This window comes from Amyelois transitella, chromosome 6 (genome assembly GCF_032362555.1).
Source record: "Amyelois transitella isolate CPQ chromosome 6, ilAmyTran1.1, whole genome shotgun sequence".
NCBI lineage: Eukaryota > Metazoa > Arthropoda > Insecta > Lepidoptera > Pyralidae > Amyelois > Amyelois transitella.
In genome coordinates, this window is record NC_083509.1 from 2156793 (window position 1) to 2171479 (window position 14687).

The 14687-nt window shown below is 35.6% G+C and overlaps 2 protein-coding genes across 2 annotated transcripts in view; both read left to right on the top strand.

The window, feature by feature from the left end:
• Positions 1-1929: 1929 nt before the first annotated feature.
• LOC106134561 (uncharacterized) lies at positions 1930-4921 on the top strand. The gene is made up of 4 exons (XM_013334646.2): positions 1930-2851; positions 2926-3135; positions 3298-3469; positions 3580-4921. The coding sequence occupies exons 2-4, from the start codon at positions 2951-2953 to the stop codon at positions 3841-3843; spliced, it is 621 nt and encodes a 206-aa protein (XP_013190100.2). The 5' UTR covers positions 1930-2851; positions 2926-2950; the 3' UTR covers positions 3844-4921.
• Positions 4922-5986: 1065 nt separating this feature from the next.
• Positions 5987-14687, top strand: part of LOC132901827 (zinc finger protein jing) — a 128787-nt gene continuing 120086 nt past the window's right edge. The window contains exon 1 of the mRNA XM_060944580.1: positions 5987-6314. Within this exon, the coding sequence (XP_060800563.1) occupies positions 5992-6314 (323 nt within the window). The 5' untranslated portion in view covers positions 5987-5991. The remainder of the gene's footprint in view (positions 6315-14687) is intronic.

Here is a 14687-nt window from a genome sequence, read left to right on the forward strand (position 1 = left end):
AAACTCGCACTAACCCCTCCGCTCTTTGGACGCGATTACTGTGGCGGCATCTCTACGCCACAAGTCACAACAGCTTAACACGCGACTCTATCAGTCAATATCAGAGAGGAGTCTAAATCGCGCAAGCAGCGATTTCACGGATACAACACATACAACCTCAGACACAGCTCCCGCTACACAATTCACGATTTATACACGTGCTAAAAGAAAACTGCCATTTCAATCACTATAAAAAAGTAACTCTAGTTAGATAATGTTAGTCCATAGTATTTATATTATGTCAGCCTATTTTCATTCAAATCTGTTCAACATCTTTTGTGTGATTTACAAACATTCAATATAAAAACATAATCAGAGCATTCCCAAACATGCATATTCCCAAAAAAATTAATTTTATAAAACATATTTACTTACTAAAAAAAATATACTATGAATGGATTTAGTGACAACCCTAACGGTAATATTAAGAGATGAACAAAATCGCCAGTAGAGATTTATTCGTGCTAAAATGGTGACATTGCCCACCAACATAACTCCGAATGTGTGTGCTATTTCTCGTTATATAAGCGATCAATATTATTTACCTCTCAGTAAAAATTGATGATTAATGGTTAAAACATAATAAAACTATTTTGACGAGAATAATAGTTTGAAAGAAGTTTTTCACCATAGGCTTGGCCCGCGATATAAACAACCTAAGAATGGTGATTTGAGATCGATGAATACCTATACCATTCAAGCCCAAAAGATCGATTTTTTAAATTGATATGTAGTACTGAATTTATCCAGAGGATCGATGTTTTATCCTTGAAAATCGTGATTTAATTTTTTTATTTTGGTAAAACCATAAAATTATTTACAATTAGTTTATAGTATCTGTAATTTAACAAAGTTGCCGATAAAAGGGTAAATTGTAACTGTATGATTAGGTTTTTTCGCCTTCATTTCATAAAAAAATACATTTACATTTGTTCTCTATATCATAGCCATGATTGTCTATGTCAAGTCTCTATGAATTTGATATGGTAATAAAATGATAGTATTCCCTGAACTAAAAAAAACTGATTTTAATAGTAAGAGATCAGTTATTATGTTATTGAAAAAAAAATATTTTTTTAAAATCTAACTTTTAGTCTTTGATTTTTTTGTGAATCGATTAAGATTTGGAGCGACACATAATCGATCTTTATCGGAAAGAAGCGCATCCCTAAAACAGCCTACTTTAAATTTGCCTGTCAATGTCAAGCAATTGACGCGTCGTGGTTTTTATCTGTAACTTAGTGTTGCCAGAAACATTATCTTTGTCCTACCATTGTATAGAATTAAAACGAAGGTTGGCGGTCATTTGAGTTGAGCGCTCCAGAGTACCTTACCATTAGGGCTTACCTCGTAGTCAGTGGTCAAGCGCAAAACACACCAATAACAACGGAAAAACCTTTAAATAACGACTCTATTCAAAATGAAGAATAGAGATAACATAGGTAACTGAAAAAAATACATGTCAGTCGAAATTGACCTGGGACAAATAATGGCGGCGTTAGTACATTCTTAACTCATTATAATTAAATCGATTCTCTAAGCGTCCGACTTATATTTCACTCTGACTGATATTAGTACTTACATATATTTTTGTTTAAAAGTGAAAAACCCTAGGAAACTTACTTTTTTACCCTACCTTCTAACTGCCTTTCTAACATTCATTACAAAAAATATATATAGATATGTATATACGAATATATAGTATATTACTTGGCGAATTCTGTGCAAAAAAAAATAAAAAATAAAAATAAATAAAGCTGGCTACTATCAACGAAGCATAAGTAAATGCTCATTCTAGTTTCTACCCTTATAGTTCAATTCAAGGTCATGCGCAAGTACGGTAAGGGACGCATCAGTTAGTAATAAGGGATGAAACATGAATAGGGAAGATGCAAATATGATATTTATGAAAATTTTACGTATAAAATGTTAAAAAAATATAAAAGAAGAACTTCTTCAACGTTTTTATTTTAAATTATGTTGATTTTTAGCAATTATTACGAATTAAAATTACGTTAAACGAAACGCATTTCAAAACACCAATCAGCGTTCAGTGACGTCACTCGTGCTGTGTCAACTTTTAGAAGTTAACTTTGCGATTAATAGGCAGTAGTGCTTTATTTACGTATTATTTACGTTTTTAATAAAAATGGAAGTTAGATTTAATAAAACAGACTCCAAAAATTTACCAAAAAAAATTTTTTTGTCGTGAGTGCAGAGTTTTCAAGTGTAGAAATGAAAGGCACTAAATTAGTACGGTATGCATGAATGTTTTTAAACGTTGTTTGCATTTTATTCAGCAATTTCTAAACATAGCAGTTATAATTTAGCTCAACGAGAGAATCTTACGGCGATAACGCAATCGGTTATATGCAAATTAAAAGAGATGGAGATGGATTAATTATGTACAGTGAAAAGTCGAGTTACTCCAGAGCACAAAGTACGAAAAGAAGGTTATCGTGTTACAGCTGTAATAAATGAAGCACAAAGCTTAGTTCTGTCCTGCCAATGCGAAGATTGTGCAGCTTCTGCAGGTCAAGTATTACGACATTAATGAATAATTAAACTGTTCATAAAGAAGATTATTTTAAATGCTATGAGGTATTTATTATCATGACTAAAACTTTATCATATACAAGTGGGTGCAAGCATGCTGCTGCACTATTGCTATGGTGCACAGAAGGTCTGAGCAGCCTCTAATTACGTCCGTCACATGCTATTGGAAGAAGTCGAAATTATCTACATGTGCTTCTGGAAAATCTGTCATAAAAGCCAAAGAAATGGGTCAAGTTTCAGTCACAGTTTCTCTCAAGTAAGCAGCTTTTTTATTTAAAGAGATTGAAAAGAAGTTAAATGTGTGTTACAATAATAACTGCATATTTTTAGGTGGATATTTTATAAGAATTTGTAGATGCTGTCAATAAAAAAGATTGTCAGGGAAGTATTCTTCTTCGTGTGTTCAAGCTTGATTGGAAAGTTGGACTCTCCAGAATCATTTCTTGAAGCATTATCAAAGCAAATGACCACTGATAATATAAATATGGTATTTTCCACCACCAAACATCAAAGTGATTCACCAATGTGGTTTGAATTGAGGTAAGTAGTAAGACTTCTAGCTTAGTTTTGTTTATTGTATTTATCACTAAAATACCATGAATAAAAAAAATATTTTGACAAAATAAACTCATTATCATACTCACATAACATAAACTTGATTGGCATATTAGCTGTATATAAGTTTATTTTTCTATTTTACAGGTACAGCAGAATTACTGGCTCAACTCTTTATGAAGCCGCTCACTGTAGAACAATAAATGGTTCCCTTCTGAACGCAATTATGGGAGAACATTCAAAATTTACTTCCATTGCGATGAGTAGAGGGAAAATACTAGAAAAAAAAGTTCTCAAAGTAGTAAGCAAGAAAGAAAAGGTAAGTTCGGTGGTTTTTGTTTGTTTGAATATTATGAATAAAAGAAATTTGTAATGTTTGGTTCAAGGCTTTTGTAGTACATAATTCATATTTTTGTTTCTGCAATTCAGATTGAAATTGAAGAAGCTGGACTACTTCTTAATGCCGAGTATCCTATTTTTGGAGCAACACCTGACGGGCTTACTGAAAATTATACAATAGAAGTCAAATATCCTTCAACCGAAGCTGCCATACTTTCCTATGTGAAATACAATAAAATAACACCAAAATGTTGTGTGCCATATGATAACAGCATTGTATCTGTAATGAATATTGCAAAGAAATTCTGGATAGATGCTGTATTTCCGAAATTAAAAGATATATATAATATATAAGCACATTTTTTTGTTTTTCATAAATTTATTAAATATTTCATAAATTTATTAAATAAAACTATGCTTCGAAAATATTGTTTTTTATTCAATTTTAATTAAAGGTGATTAACAAGTGCACAACAAATGATTATACTATAGTCTATTTGGGGTATGAGAAAATGATCTACACAGGCATTTAGAAACTTTGTAAAAGTAGATGGACACATAGGCACAAAACATGAATCAACACGACTTTTATCCGAATTTTTTCGGTATTATGTCTTGTGATCACTTGATGTGGATGGATATTCCATTTTAAATTATTACAAAAAACTTAGTGGAAAGTCGAGAAAATTTGCAATTTATGATAATCAACCAGTGTTTCAACTATAAAAATTTTCTTTCCCCATGCCTCAATTCCGATTTCCCCTTTTCAGAACTTTTTTCCCCTCAAAAATTATTTTGCTGTAGTTTTGGCACTTTTGTTGTAACTAAAAGTTTAATTTTTAAATATATTTTTTATAAATATATACGGGACAAATTACACTGATTGAGTTAGCCTCGAAGTAAGTTCGAGACTGTGTTACGAGATACTAACTCAACGATACTTTGTATATTTTATAATAAATACTTATATAGATAAACATCCAAGACCCAAACCAATCAGAAAAAGTTCTTTTCTCATCATGCCCTGACCGGGATTCGAACCCGGGACCTCTGGTGTCACAGACAGGCGTACTACCGCTGCGCCAAAGAGGCCGTCGATATAATTTTATATATAATAAAAATTAATATATGATTACCTAAAATTTCCCCTTTTTCTTCCCCTCTGGACCCTGATTACCCCTTAAAAGGGGAATTTCCCCTCATTGTGGAAACACTGTAATCAACGAAGGCAAGCACGACCAGTGTCAGACACGTGTGACGTCATTGGAAGTGTAGGTCCGTTTTGGCGCGAAAATTTAAACGATCAGTTTAAAGCCGCATTTTTTTACGATAAATTAGATTGTTTTAATTTTTTTAATATGTTAAGACCTATTTTACATGGAATTCTTTAAAATGAAATCAAAACTAAAATTATTGCATGTTCCCTATTGAAATGGAGATAGGTATACTGCATACATTTTTGTCTTTAAAAAAATTCAATGTACCTACTTACTTATAGGTCTTCTAGGACTGCCTAGGCAGTACTTACTTACAGAGATGTGTATCTATAGTACTAACATACTTACTTACTTATAATGAATTAGGTAATTAGGTAAATCTTGGTTAAAAAGAGTCTGTTACGGTTTCAGATGGGTTTATATAACTATTCAAATTTAAATTCAAACTTTTATTTGCATAATATGAGTACAACAAGGTCTTAAATATAATGTATAACAGATCTTCATATTTACCCTTTCGGAAACTAAGATTAAGTAAAGTATCTACGTACTTACCTACCTGCCTACCTAGGTAAGTATTAGGTGTGGGTAGATCTTATTCATCAAGGATGTCTATTTATTTATCTAGAACTAGGCTAGATAGGTACCTATACGTAGAGATTATACAGAATTCATAAGACGCAAGTAAGTACCTATAAAGCATCGTTTGAAAAAAATAAAATAAAAACGATTTCGAAAAACTTATCGGAACCCTCGTGCTAGTTCGACAAGCACCCTTCTTTGCTTTTTTTTATCATCTATTGTTGAATTTGTTGTGTTGTTGACTGTTTTTTGAAGTGATTTTCTAATGAAAAATATGTAATTCCAATAATAATTGAACTTAATAGGGTTACAAAGACTGTCATTAATTTCGATGCACTTGTTTATCGGCCGCTTGAGTGCGTGCGATGCATGTGTGCGTGCATGCACGGTCATTACGCTGCATTATTATTTGTTACGTTTAGGGCTGGGATGGGCCCGTCCCTATCGCCGCCCGTGGCCCTTCGTCCCTTCTTGCGCCGCTATTTGAATAGGCTTGAACGTTGCGTAACTCGCGGCCAATGACAGCGCCCGTGCACATGCACTGGGCGGAGCCGTTACGTCACCGTGCACGGCCCCCGCAGCTCGCGCAGCCGCCGTGACGTCACAGCCCCCCGCGTCCCCTAACCGCGTTCCGCGACCGCAGCGCCCATGCTGCCAGCGGCGACACCGGAAAACTTTCTACAAAACACTCGTGCGCTCAAAGATGGCGGATGGGTCGTCCGAAGACCGTATCGGCCCGAAACAAATGAACGATTTAACTTTTTCCGCGCCCGATCCTTTACTTGGTGACACAAAAAAGTGCAGTGGGGAAACAATTGATACCGGTAAAGTGAAGTTATCGTTCTACACTGAACTACAAACCAGTGAATCGTGTGAAAACAGTGATTCGCGCGGCGTGGCCACCAAACGTTCCGCGGCGGTCGTCTGTACGAACTCCCGAAATTCTTGTGAAGTGAACACCGAGGAAGGAGAAGACAGGAAGAAGAGATGCTTCGACAGATACGACAGTTCGGAGTCATCTGACAGGTTAGTGCACGCGATTTTGTGTTAGTAAATAATCGGGCAGACGCTTGTCTCGGCGATATTATTGAGGTGAGCGCGCCATCGCGATGCTGTAAGTCAATGCTCTAGTAACCGACGTGTATCTACTATGTTTTGGATGTCAGGGCCACCGTGAAAAGCCGTGGTGTTGCTAGGCCCGGCTGGTACGGTTGAATGCCCTCCGAGTTCGCTGGGCCAGCAGCGGCCGGAGACGGCGACTCGATGGGGCATTTGACTTGTTAAATAATCACTACGATCGTGCTCGTAATAGTAACAAATTGTGACCATGAGAATGATGAGCCAGGCCTGTTATTCTGTCTTTTATAAGCTCAAAATAACAAGTTACTTTAGACCACAGAATTATATATTGATGATTATATTGCTCATAATCATCAAACACTTTTAGACCTTAAAGACATAAACCAGATATTTGAAGTACAATGGTGCTTTACCTGTGGTGCACCCAATCTGAAAGCTAATTTAAAAAAGGGACTGCAGTAAAAACATACCATTTTGCTTATGTTTAATAACTGATAATTGATGGAAAGTTTTAATATCACATAGATTGTAGCAAGAAAATAGTAATTTATCGAAACACTCAACAGAGTAATGTAACACTTACTCCTTACATAATACAGAGAATAACTAATATTACTACAACTCCATACAACATTATCATCAGGTTTTTATTATTCTTCACTGCAGATTTAAACCCCCTAGCTTATTAGATCACTTAGTAATTCTTACTTTGCAGACAATATTATCTTATTAATTTCATCCCAATGTATTCCACTTGTGGATTAGGCCTTTCCCCCTAACCTGTTGAAGGCAACCTTTATCTATTATCTGCCTTATAATGTGATTTCCATACTCACATTCATTCAATATTCTGGAAGTAGACTGAGAGGATGGGTTACTATCTTTCCATTTCCTACAAATCCTGCATATTTATTTCGCTTCATCCACATTTATAACTCCATGCAAGCTAAAATATCACTGACTCATTGGCTTTAACTAAGTTGATCAAAAAATATTATGACATTGAAAAGTTCAAATGATCATTGAACTTGAGACTGTAATTTTGGCCACTATCACATAGATGACGTAAATAAGGAGATATGATAAAAATACACATTGTCTGTAGCGTGCACAGATAATATAAAAGTACAACATACTGGTAACATAGTGATCTGGTTTTAGTGAATGCGGTCATGATATGTAATTCTTATGTGATTTCATTAGAAATTTTTCCATCAAGAGTTTTAATATCTTAAAAATGAATATCTTGAAGTTTAAATATTGTATCAAATATGTTAATATTCATGTTTGCTTAGTTTCATTATTTATACACAGAAACTCTTGTAGAACCTTAATATTGATTTTGTAAAGTCAACTGATTAAATAAGTGAGTTTTAAGTAAGTAAAGATCTAAATCAGGGTCTGAAGTTTATATTCTTAATGCAGCAGCAGTCTTTATGGTGACCCAAACAGATCTATGAAATATATCCATCAGTTACATTGAAAACAAATACTGTACTATTAATTTAATCTCACATCCACTATTGTCATTAAACTGAATGTAAGCCTAAGTAAGTACAAGTGTTGTGACTAGCTATTTCTACCCTGTAAAGTACTTTTAAAGATTTTATGTACCATACATTTTCATTTAATACATAACTCACAAGCAATACATAACAACAATACATGAATAACAGTTAAATGGCAACACCAACACAACAGCTTAATGTTGATATACACAGATAATAGAAGTGGTGAAATGTGGGTCACCCATTGCCCGATAACAGTTAGAAACAGGACACACTTGATTGCAAGTTGGGTGTGACAGGGCGGGGTCTTATTAGCAGTATGTTTAACGGCATATCTGTTATTACAATGCAATTTAGTTACAAATCTAAGTACTGTAGTAAATATGAGTCCATCTAGATTGACTGTACTATAGATAATACTATTGACCCACCCTGGTGTCGAATGGGTAGTATTTATACAATACAATACAATACAATACAAATTATCTTTATTGCCCATAAAAAAAATACAAACGTAGTAAAAAAACATACATTATGAACATGTTGAGCAAAGGCGGACTTATCGCTAAGCAATCTCTTCCAGCCAACCTTTGGGTAGTGAAAGGTAAAATCCTGGAACCGGGTGGGCAGCATACTTAAGATATGTTAGTAAGTGTATAATAAATAAACTACACACATACATAAACTATAAATATAAACTTACACAGACTACATACATAATATTACACAAAATAAATAAATACATAATAATATACATACCTATATAAAAAAAAAATATTGATTAAAATGAATATTACCATGAATAAAGTTAAGAAGAGAGATAGTACTTCTTCAAGTTCGTTTTAAAGGTACCTATTGTTTGTGAGGTGCGTATGTCAATGGGTAAAGCATTCCACAGACGAACGGCCTGAACTGTAAAGGATTTAGAGTAGGCTGCAGTCATATTAATGGGAGTATTGAGGCGAAGGGCAATTAGACTACGGGAAGTGTGACTGTTATTCTGATGAAAAAAGGTGAAGCGCTCTTTAAGATACTGAGGAGTAGAAGGGATGAAAAGTACAGAAAAAAGCAGTGTGAGAATGTGATAATTGCGACGTAACCTGATTGGAAGCCACTTGAGTTGTGCACGGAAAGAGGAGATGTGGTCATATTTGCGTAAGCCAAATATGAACCTGATACAGAAATTTTGAAGGCGCTCAAGTTTATTAAGTAGATCTTCAGAAAGATTGAGATAGCATGAATCAGCATAGTCAAGGACAGGCAGAAGTAAGGATTGGGCAAGTGAAATTTTAGTAAACATGTTATACATGTAAACTTTACTTTAGAATCACACTTTGTATTAAAAAAAATTGCATCAAATCTGTTATGTAGGATTAAAGATATAAGTATATGTACATAGTGATAAAACGTTTAGGAGAAGTAAGTAGATTGATGTTAAGATTTTCATTGTGTTTCGTTCAGTCCAGTGCAATACTCATTGGACTCAAACAAATATTGTTGCAATGAAAATGCAAACATTGATGAAAATATCGATTACAAACCTATCAACTTATCTAATTAATAATTTATTGGAATCTAAGATTTCCATTTATTACTTTACAATTTTTTCCAAGTTAATGAAGATAAAGTGCTCACAAACCAGCATTTATGCAATTAGCTAAGACTATGTTGAAACGTCAATTAATTGAGCACATCAATATTGCATTACTGTAACATTATGAAAAGGTTAGTAGTCGGCAAAAACTGAAAAGAACACCTTGTATTTTTAGTCTGTGTTATTCTTATATTTCTTTTTTATAGTCGATATTCGTCTTTGAGTCGTCTCTTTTTGAGTTTCCTTCATCTCTTGTACCATCGAAGTCATATTTGCCCAGTGCATTCAGAGTCGGAAGTCAACTTCAGGACAGATAGGTGGAGGTCCTATTAGCGCGAAATAGTTTCTCTGATTTGCTAGAAATTACACGTCATTTTAACACACGGGTTTGGCTATGAAAAGAGTAGCTTTTACTTTCTTAGATTAGGGATTTCTTTTTAATAAAAAAAAGTCATGGTGGATGTAATTCAATGAATTTACTTTGTACCGGTTCCTCAATTCACCAAACAGTCCGATAGAGACGCGGAAATAATAGTTTTCAAAATTCGAATGTTATAAATGGCGCGAAAGTTTAACAATTGGCGCAGCGTTGGCAAAAAGGAACAAAGTTGAATCAGTAGGTAGTAGGGCGTTCACGCGAGCCTAAGCCACAAAGGGTGAGCGAAATAAAAAGTTAGGAGTTCTAACCGGGCGCGCCGGGGGACACCGAACGGGTTCCCGGACGCGTAAGTGTATGTAGCCGGCTGGACTGACAGAGCGTTAATATTTTTTACGGCATATTTTCAGCTTATTTATTAAAATAGTTAGAAAAGTATTGTTATGACTAAGAAGTATCACACAGGAAATGAACTTTTACGGCTAATGAATAAGGCAAGCCCAAGTTTTTGATTTACTTAATTTGTTTACCGTAGTAGAGAATGACATATCAATCTTAAATGAGATGGGTATCATTGAAGCATATAACCAATGTCTTTAAGTAACTAGGTACACATTTGACAGCTGATACACATTTCAAATTATGCATTAGAGTTTGAGCATTAAGAATACTTTTGCATAAGAGTTCACAGGGGTTACCTCAATTATTCTTCTATTAGTTTCTTGCTTTTCGTTCGCCCAATTTGTTTTTGACGCTAGCTACAGTTAATTTCTGAATTGTTAAAAAAAAATCTTTGCTACCCGTATCAGCTAGCTACATACCTCAGCGCAGCCGACCGGTCGTCCTCCTCCCGCGTGCTCTGCCCCTCTGTCATTAGAAGCGTGCGCGGGCGCATTGGCCCTCGCCTGCCCTCTCTCTACACGACCTCGGAAAACTCACTTCATGGGGCGATATTCGACTGTAATTTTCTTTGTTATTAGTATTTTTACAATATTTTAATAATTTTCATAAATGTTTTCCTCCTTAAACTTTTTAGATTAGGTGCCTACTATAATATATATATACGTGTTTTGAAATGATTCTATGAAGTTTAAACGACATTCAAGGTTATGATATGGAGGGATACCTACTTCTAATTTTCAAGGGAGTGAAGATCAAGACAGCTTACTATACTTACCTTTCTGTTAGATTTCAATTTCAATTGCGTCTAAATCATCTATTAATCATGGAAATCGTTCAAATTTTAGTAGATACAGGTTCTAGATGTCTTTATGAAGTTCTCGCCACTAGTTTTTTTAGCTAGCATAAATGACTCTCCTATATAGGTACTACATCTTCAAAAACGTACTGATAAATTATATAATACAATGTAGTATATAAAATTAAGTGCATAGTTATTTAAAAACTAATCTTTGTTTTTATAACAAAACGAAAATCCACAACATAATCCATAATAGTAATTTGATCAAATATCAATAATGCAAATATCGCAATTAATTTCCTCGTGAATAAACGATTGCTAATCTGTGAAAATGTTACCAACATTATTCACGAATAGATCGACTGGTTACGCAACGGATCCGAGAATAGAGTCTGCGAATAAATTTATGATACGCAGTGATGAGGAATTCCTTCTTCGCGGCCCGCAGACGAGTTTACTGCGACACTGGTCTGGTCAGGTACTACCATCTGACTCATCATTGGTCGTTCAACTTTCATTATTGTTTATTTATATTTTTATTGTTCGAACCTTGACGCGTGCGCTTGCGCACCGCCATAAACCAAGGAGGATTAATGCACGAACGAATAAATCATTGTTGTCTTACAATTGTTTTTCTCCTATGTGTCAATATATGCCTCAAGTGACATTGTAACGGGTATACGTTGTAGAAAAATGTAGAATGTAAATAGTCTGTCAACAGGAACAAAATTATTAGTGTTTTACCGATTCATCAGATAGCTATGGAATAAAAGTATTTAAAGAAAAAATAAAAACCGGGTAAGTAAATAGTTCTTGAATTTATTTTATTGGTCATTCGGACACGCGAATTACGAAATACTTACTAGATTTTACCCCTAGCTTCGCCCGCGCGAATTAAGAGCCGTGTACGAAAGAATACAGGCTTTTCGCAAATCCCACAAAAACTTTAGTTTCTCCGGACTCTTCATCATACATTGTATACTCGAAACTTCAAAAAAGATTGGTTCAGTAGATAATACGTGAAGAGGTAACAAACAAACATACTACATGAACATGAACATGAACATTGGTACCACACCCAGCCAAGCAAAGCCTGACCCAGTCTAGCTGGATACACCAGGGGGCACAGATTTTATAGGGAGTGACACGCTCGGGGATGGGAGAGGAAGGCCGACCAGCCGCGACCAGTCGACCGCAATCGACCGACTATACAGCCTATAGCCAATATAGGAATTGAGGAAGACGGGTATTTCGACGGAGGAGAGCGTTGATGTGTTGCGTGTTTCCTTCTTCCTTGTATCTAATTCTTGTTTTAAGGGTTCGTTATCAGTTTCAGTTATTTCGTAGGAATCTCGTGCTGCTGTGATGATTTTTGTTATTAGTCGCGATGTCTGCCCATTCTAAAGAATTAGTGTTTTCTCGGATTCAAACCTATGATTCCAATACATTGTGTTTTCTCAGGTTCGCAGCATTAATTCCAATACATCATGTTTTCTCTAATTCGTATTCTTGATTCCAATACGCCCTGTTCTCTCAGGTTCGCAGCAATGATTCCAATATGACCTCTATCAGTTCGCAGCATTAATTCCAATCATGTTTTCTCTTTCTTTCCAATACATCATGTTCGCAACATTAATTCCAATACATCTTGTTTTCTCTAATTCGTAGTCTTGATTCCAATACGTCGTGTTCTCTCAGGTTCGCAGCATTGATTGCAATATGACCTCTATCAGTTTGCAGCATTAATTCCAATATGACCTCTATCAGTTCGCAGTATTAATTTCAATACATCACGTTTTCTCGAATTCGTAGTCTTGCTTCCAATACGTGATGTTACCTCAGGTTCGCAGCATTGATTCCAATAAGACCTCTATCAGTTCGCAGCATTAATTCCAATACATCATGTTTTCTCTAATTCGTAGTCTTGATTCCAATACGTCGTGTTCTCTCAGGATCGCAGCATTGATTGCAATATGACCTCTATCAGTTCGCAGAAATAATTCCTATCCATCATGTTTTCTTAAATTCGTAGTCTTGATTCCAATACGTCATGTTGTCTCAGGTTCACGGCATTGATTCCAATATGACCTCTATCAGTTCGCAGCATTAATTCCAATACATCATGTTTTCTCTAATTCGTAGTCTTGATTCCAATATGTCGTGTTCTCTCAGGTTCGCAGCATTGATTCCAATATGACCTCTATCAGTTCGCAGCATTAATTCCAATATGACCTCTATCAGTTCGCAGCATTAATTCCGATGTGACCTCTATCAGTTCGTAGTATTGATTGCAATATGACCTCTATCAGTTCGCAGCATTAATTCCAGTCCATCAAGTTTTCTCAAATTCGTAGTCTTGATTCCAATACGTCATGTTGTCTCAGGTTCGCAGCATTGATTCCAATATGACATCTATCAGTTCGCAGCATTAATTCCAATACATCATGTTTTCTCGAATTCACAGCCTTAATTCAATACGTCGTGTTGTCTCAAATTCGCGGCATTGATTTTAATAAGTCATGTTTTTTGAGGTTCGCAGCATTAGTTCCAATATATCGGTTTTCAGTATTCCCTCCAGCTCGTAGCCTTGATTCCAATATGACTTCTCCAGTTCTTAGTACTTAGTTTTATTTAGCACTCAATTTTGATTCTAATATGTCGTATTTTTTCCAAATCCCAGCATTGATTTTATTGCCTGAGATCCACGTGGTTTTGCAGCTTGCTCTGCCGATTAATGTATTTAATCTAAGTTGTTCCATCGTTATAAGGTTTGTTAGAATTTCTCCCGTGGTATTTTTGTGTTTGTGGTGGAGGTTTTCCTCTATGCTCTTTTAGGTGCGTTGTTTTCTAGTGTCTTGGTTTACGGCATGTGCGTTGAAATCACCTAGAATTATCAGGTTGGAGTTGTTTGGATGTACTCTTATGAGTTTTCGGATTCGTATGAGGTCGTTAGTTACTGCGGATGTTAAGTTTGATCAATGTTTTGTGATCACGAGTAGATTAGTTTTGCTTCCGACGTTGATTAATGCTGCCATGTTGTTAATGTTGGATTTCATCCAGTCAGTCGATAAATTGTAGTTTTTCTTTGTCAGGATGACTAGCCCTCGGCTACTATTGTTGCCGCTCAAAATCTAGTTATAGTGTTTAGATTCATAGGTGCCGGATTTTATGTGCGTTTCTTGAAGGCAGGCTATAGGCATTGCTTTGTCTTCCAGTGTTTGGTCGATGTCCAATTTCTTAGTTAGGGTTGCAGCGCCTCTTACATTCCATGTTGCTATGTTGAGGTTATTATTATCGATCTGGTCGTGGTTTAGTAGGGCCTGGGACGAATAAGTCTGTGGCCTGTCTCGTCTGGGCGGCATCCATCGGCGTGTGATCGTTAGAGCTTAGTGTGTCTTGAGTTATGATTGGGCCCCTTGCGCCCATATGGTGTTCGAAACAATCGTAGTGGTTTTCTATGAAGATTAAACTCTGCTATTTCTTTTAAGAGGGTGCCGAGAAATACTTTGACGTGGATGATGTCGTATTCGGCGGCAGCTATTAGAATGTCGGTTCCACCTCATACGCCTTCCGTGAATTGGGATTTTGTGTATTTCTTGATTTGTGTTTCTAAATCTGAAATATCTGTTTGATGGTTCAG

What these genes read in the sequence shown, in the direction of transcription:
- LOC106134561 (XM_013334646.2), top strand. Translation starts at nt 2,951, where the DNA reads ATGCTGTCAATAAAAAAGATTGTCAGGGAAGTATTCTTCTTCGTGTGT. An exon ending in CCAATGTGGTTTGAATTGAG is followed by an intron (nt 3,136 to 3,297) that starts GTAAGTAGTAAG and finishes TCTATTTTACAG; the next exon opens with GTACAGCAGAATTACTGGCT. An exon ending in TAGTAAGCAAGAAAGAAAAG is followed by an intron (nt 3,470 to 3,579) that starts GTAAGTTCGGTG and finishes TCTGCAATTCAG; the next exon opens with ATTGAAATTGAAGAAGCTGG.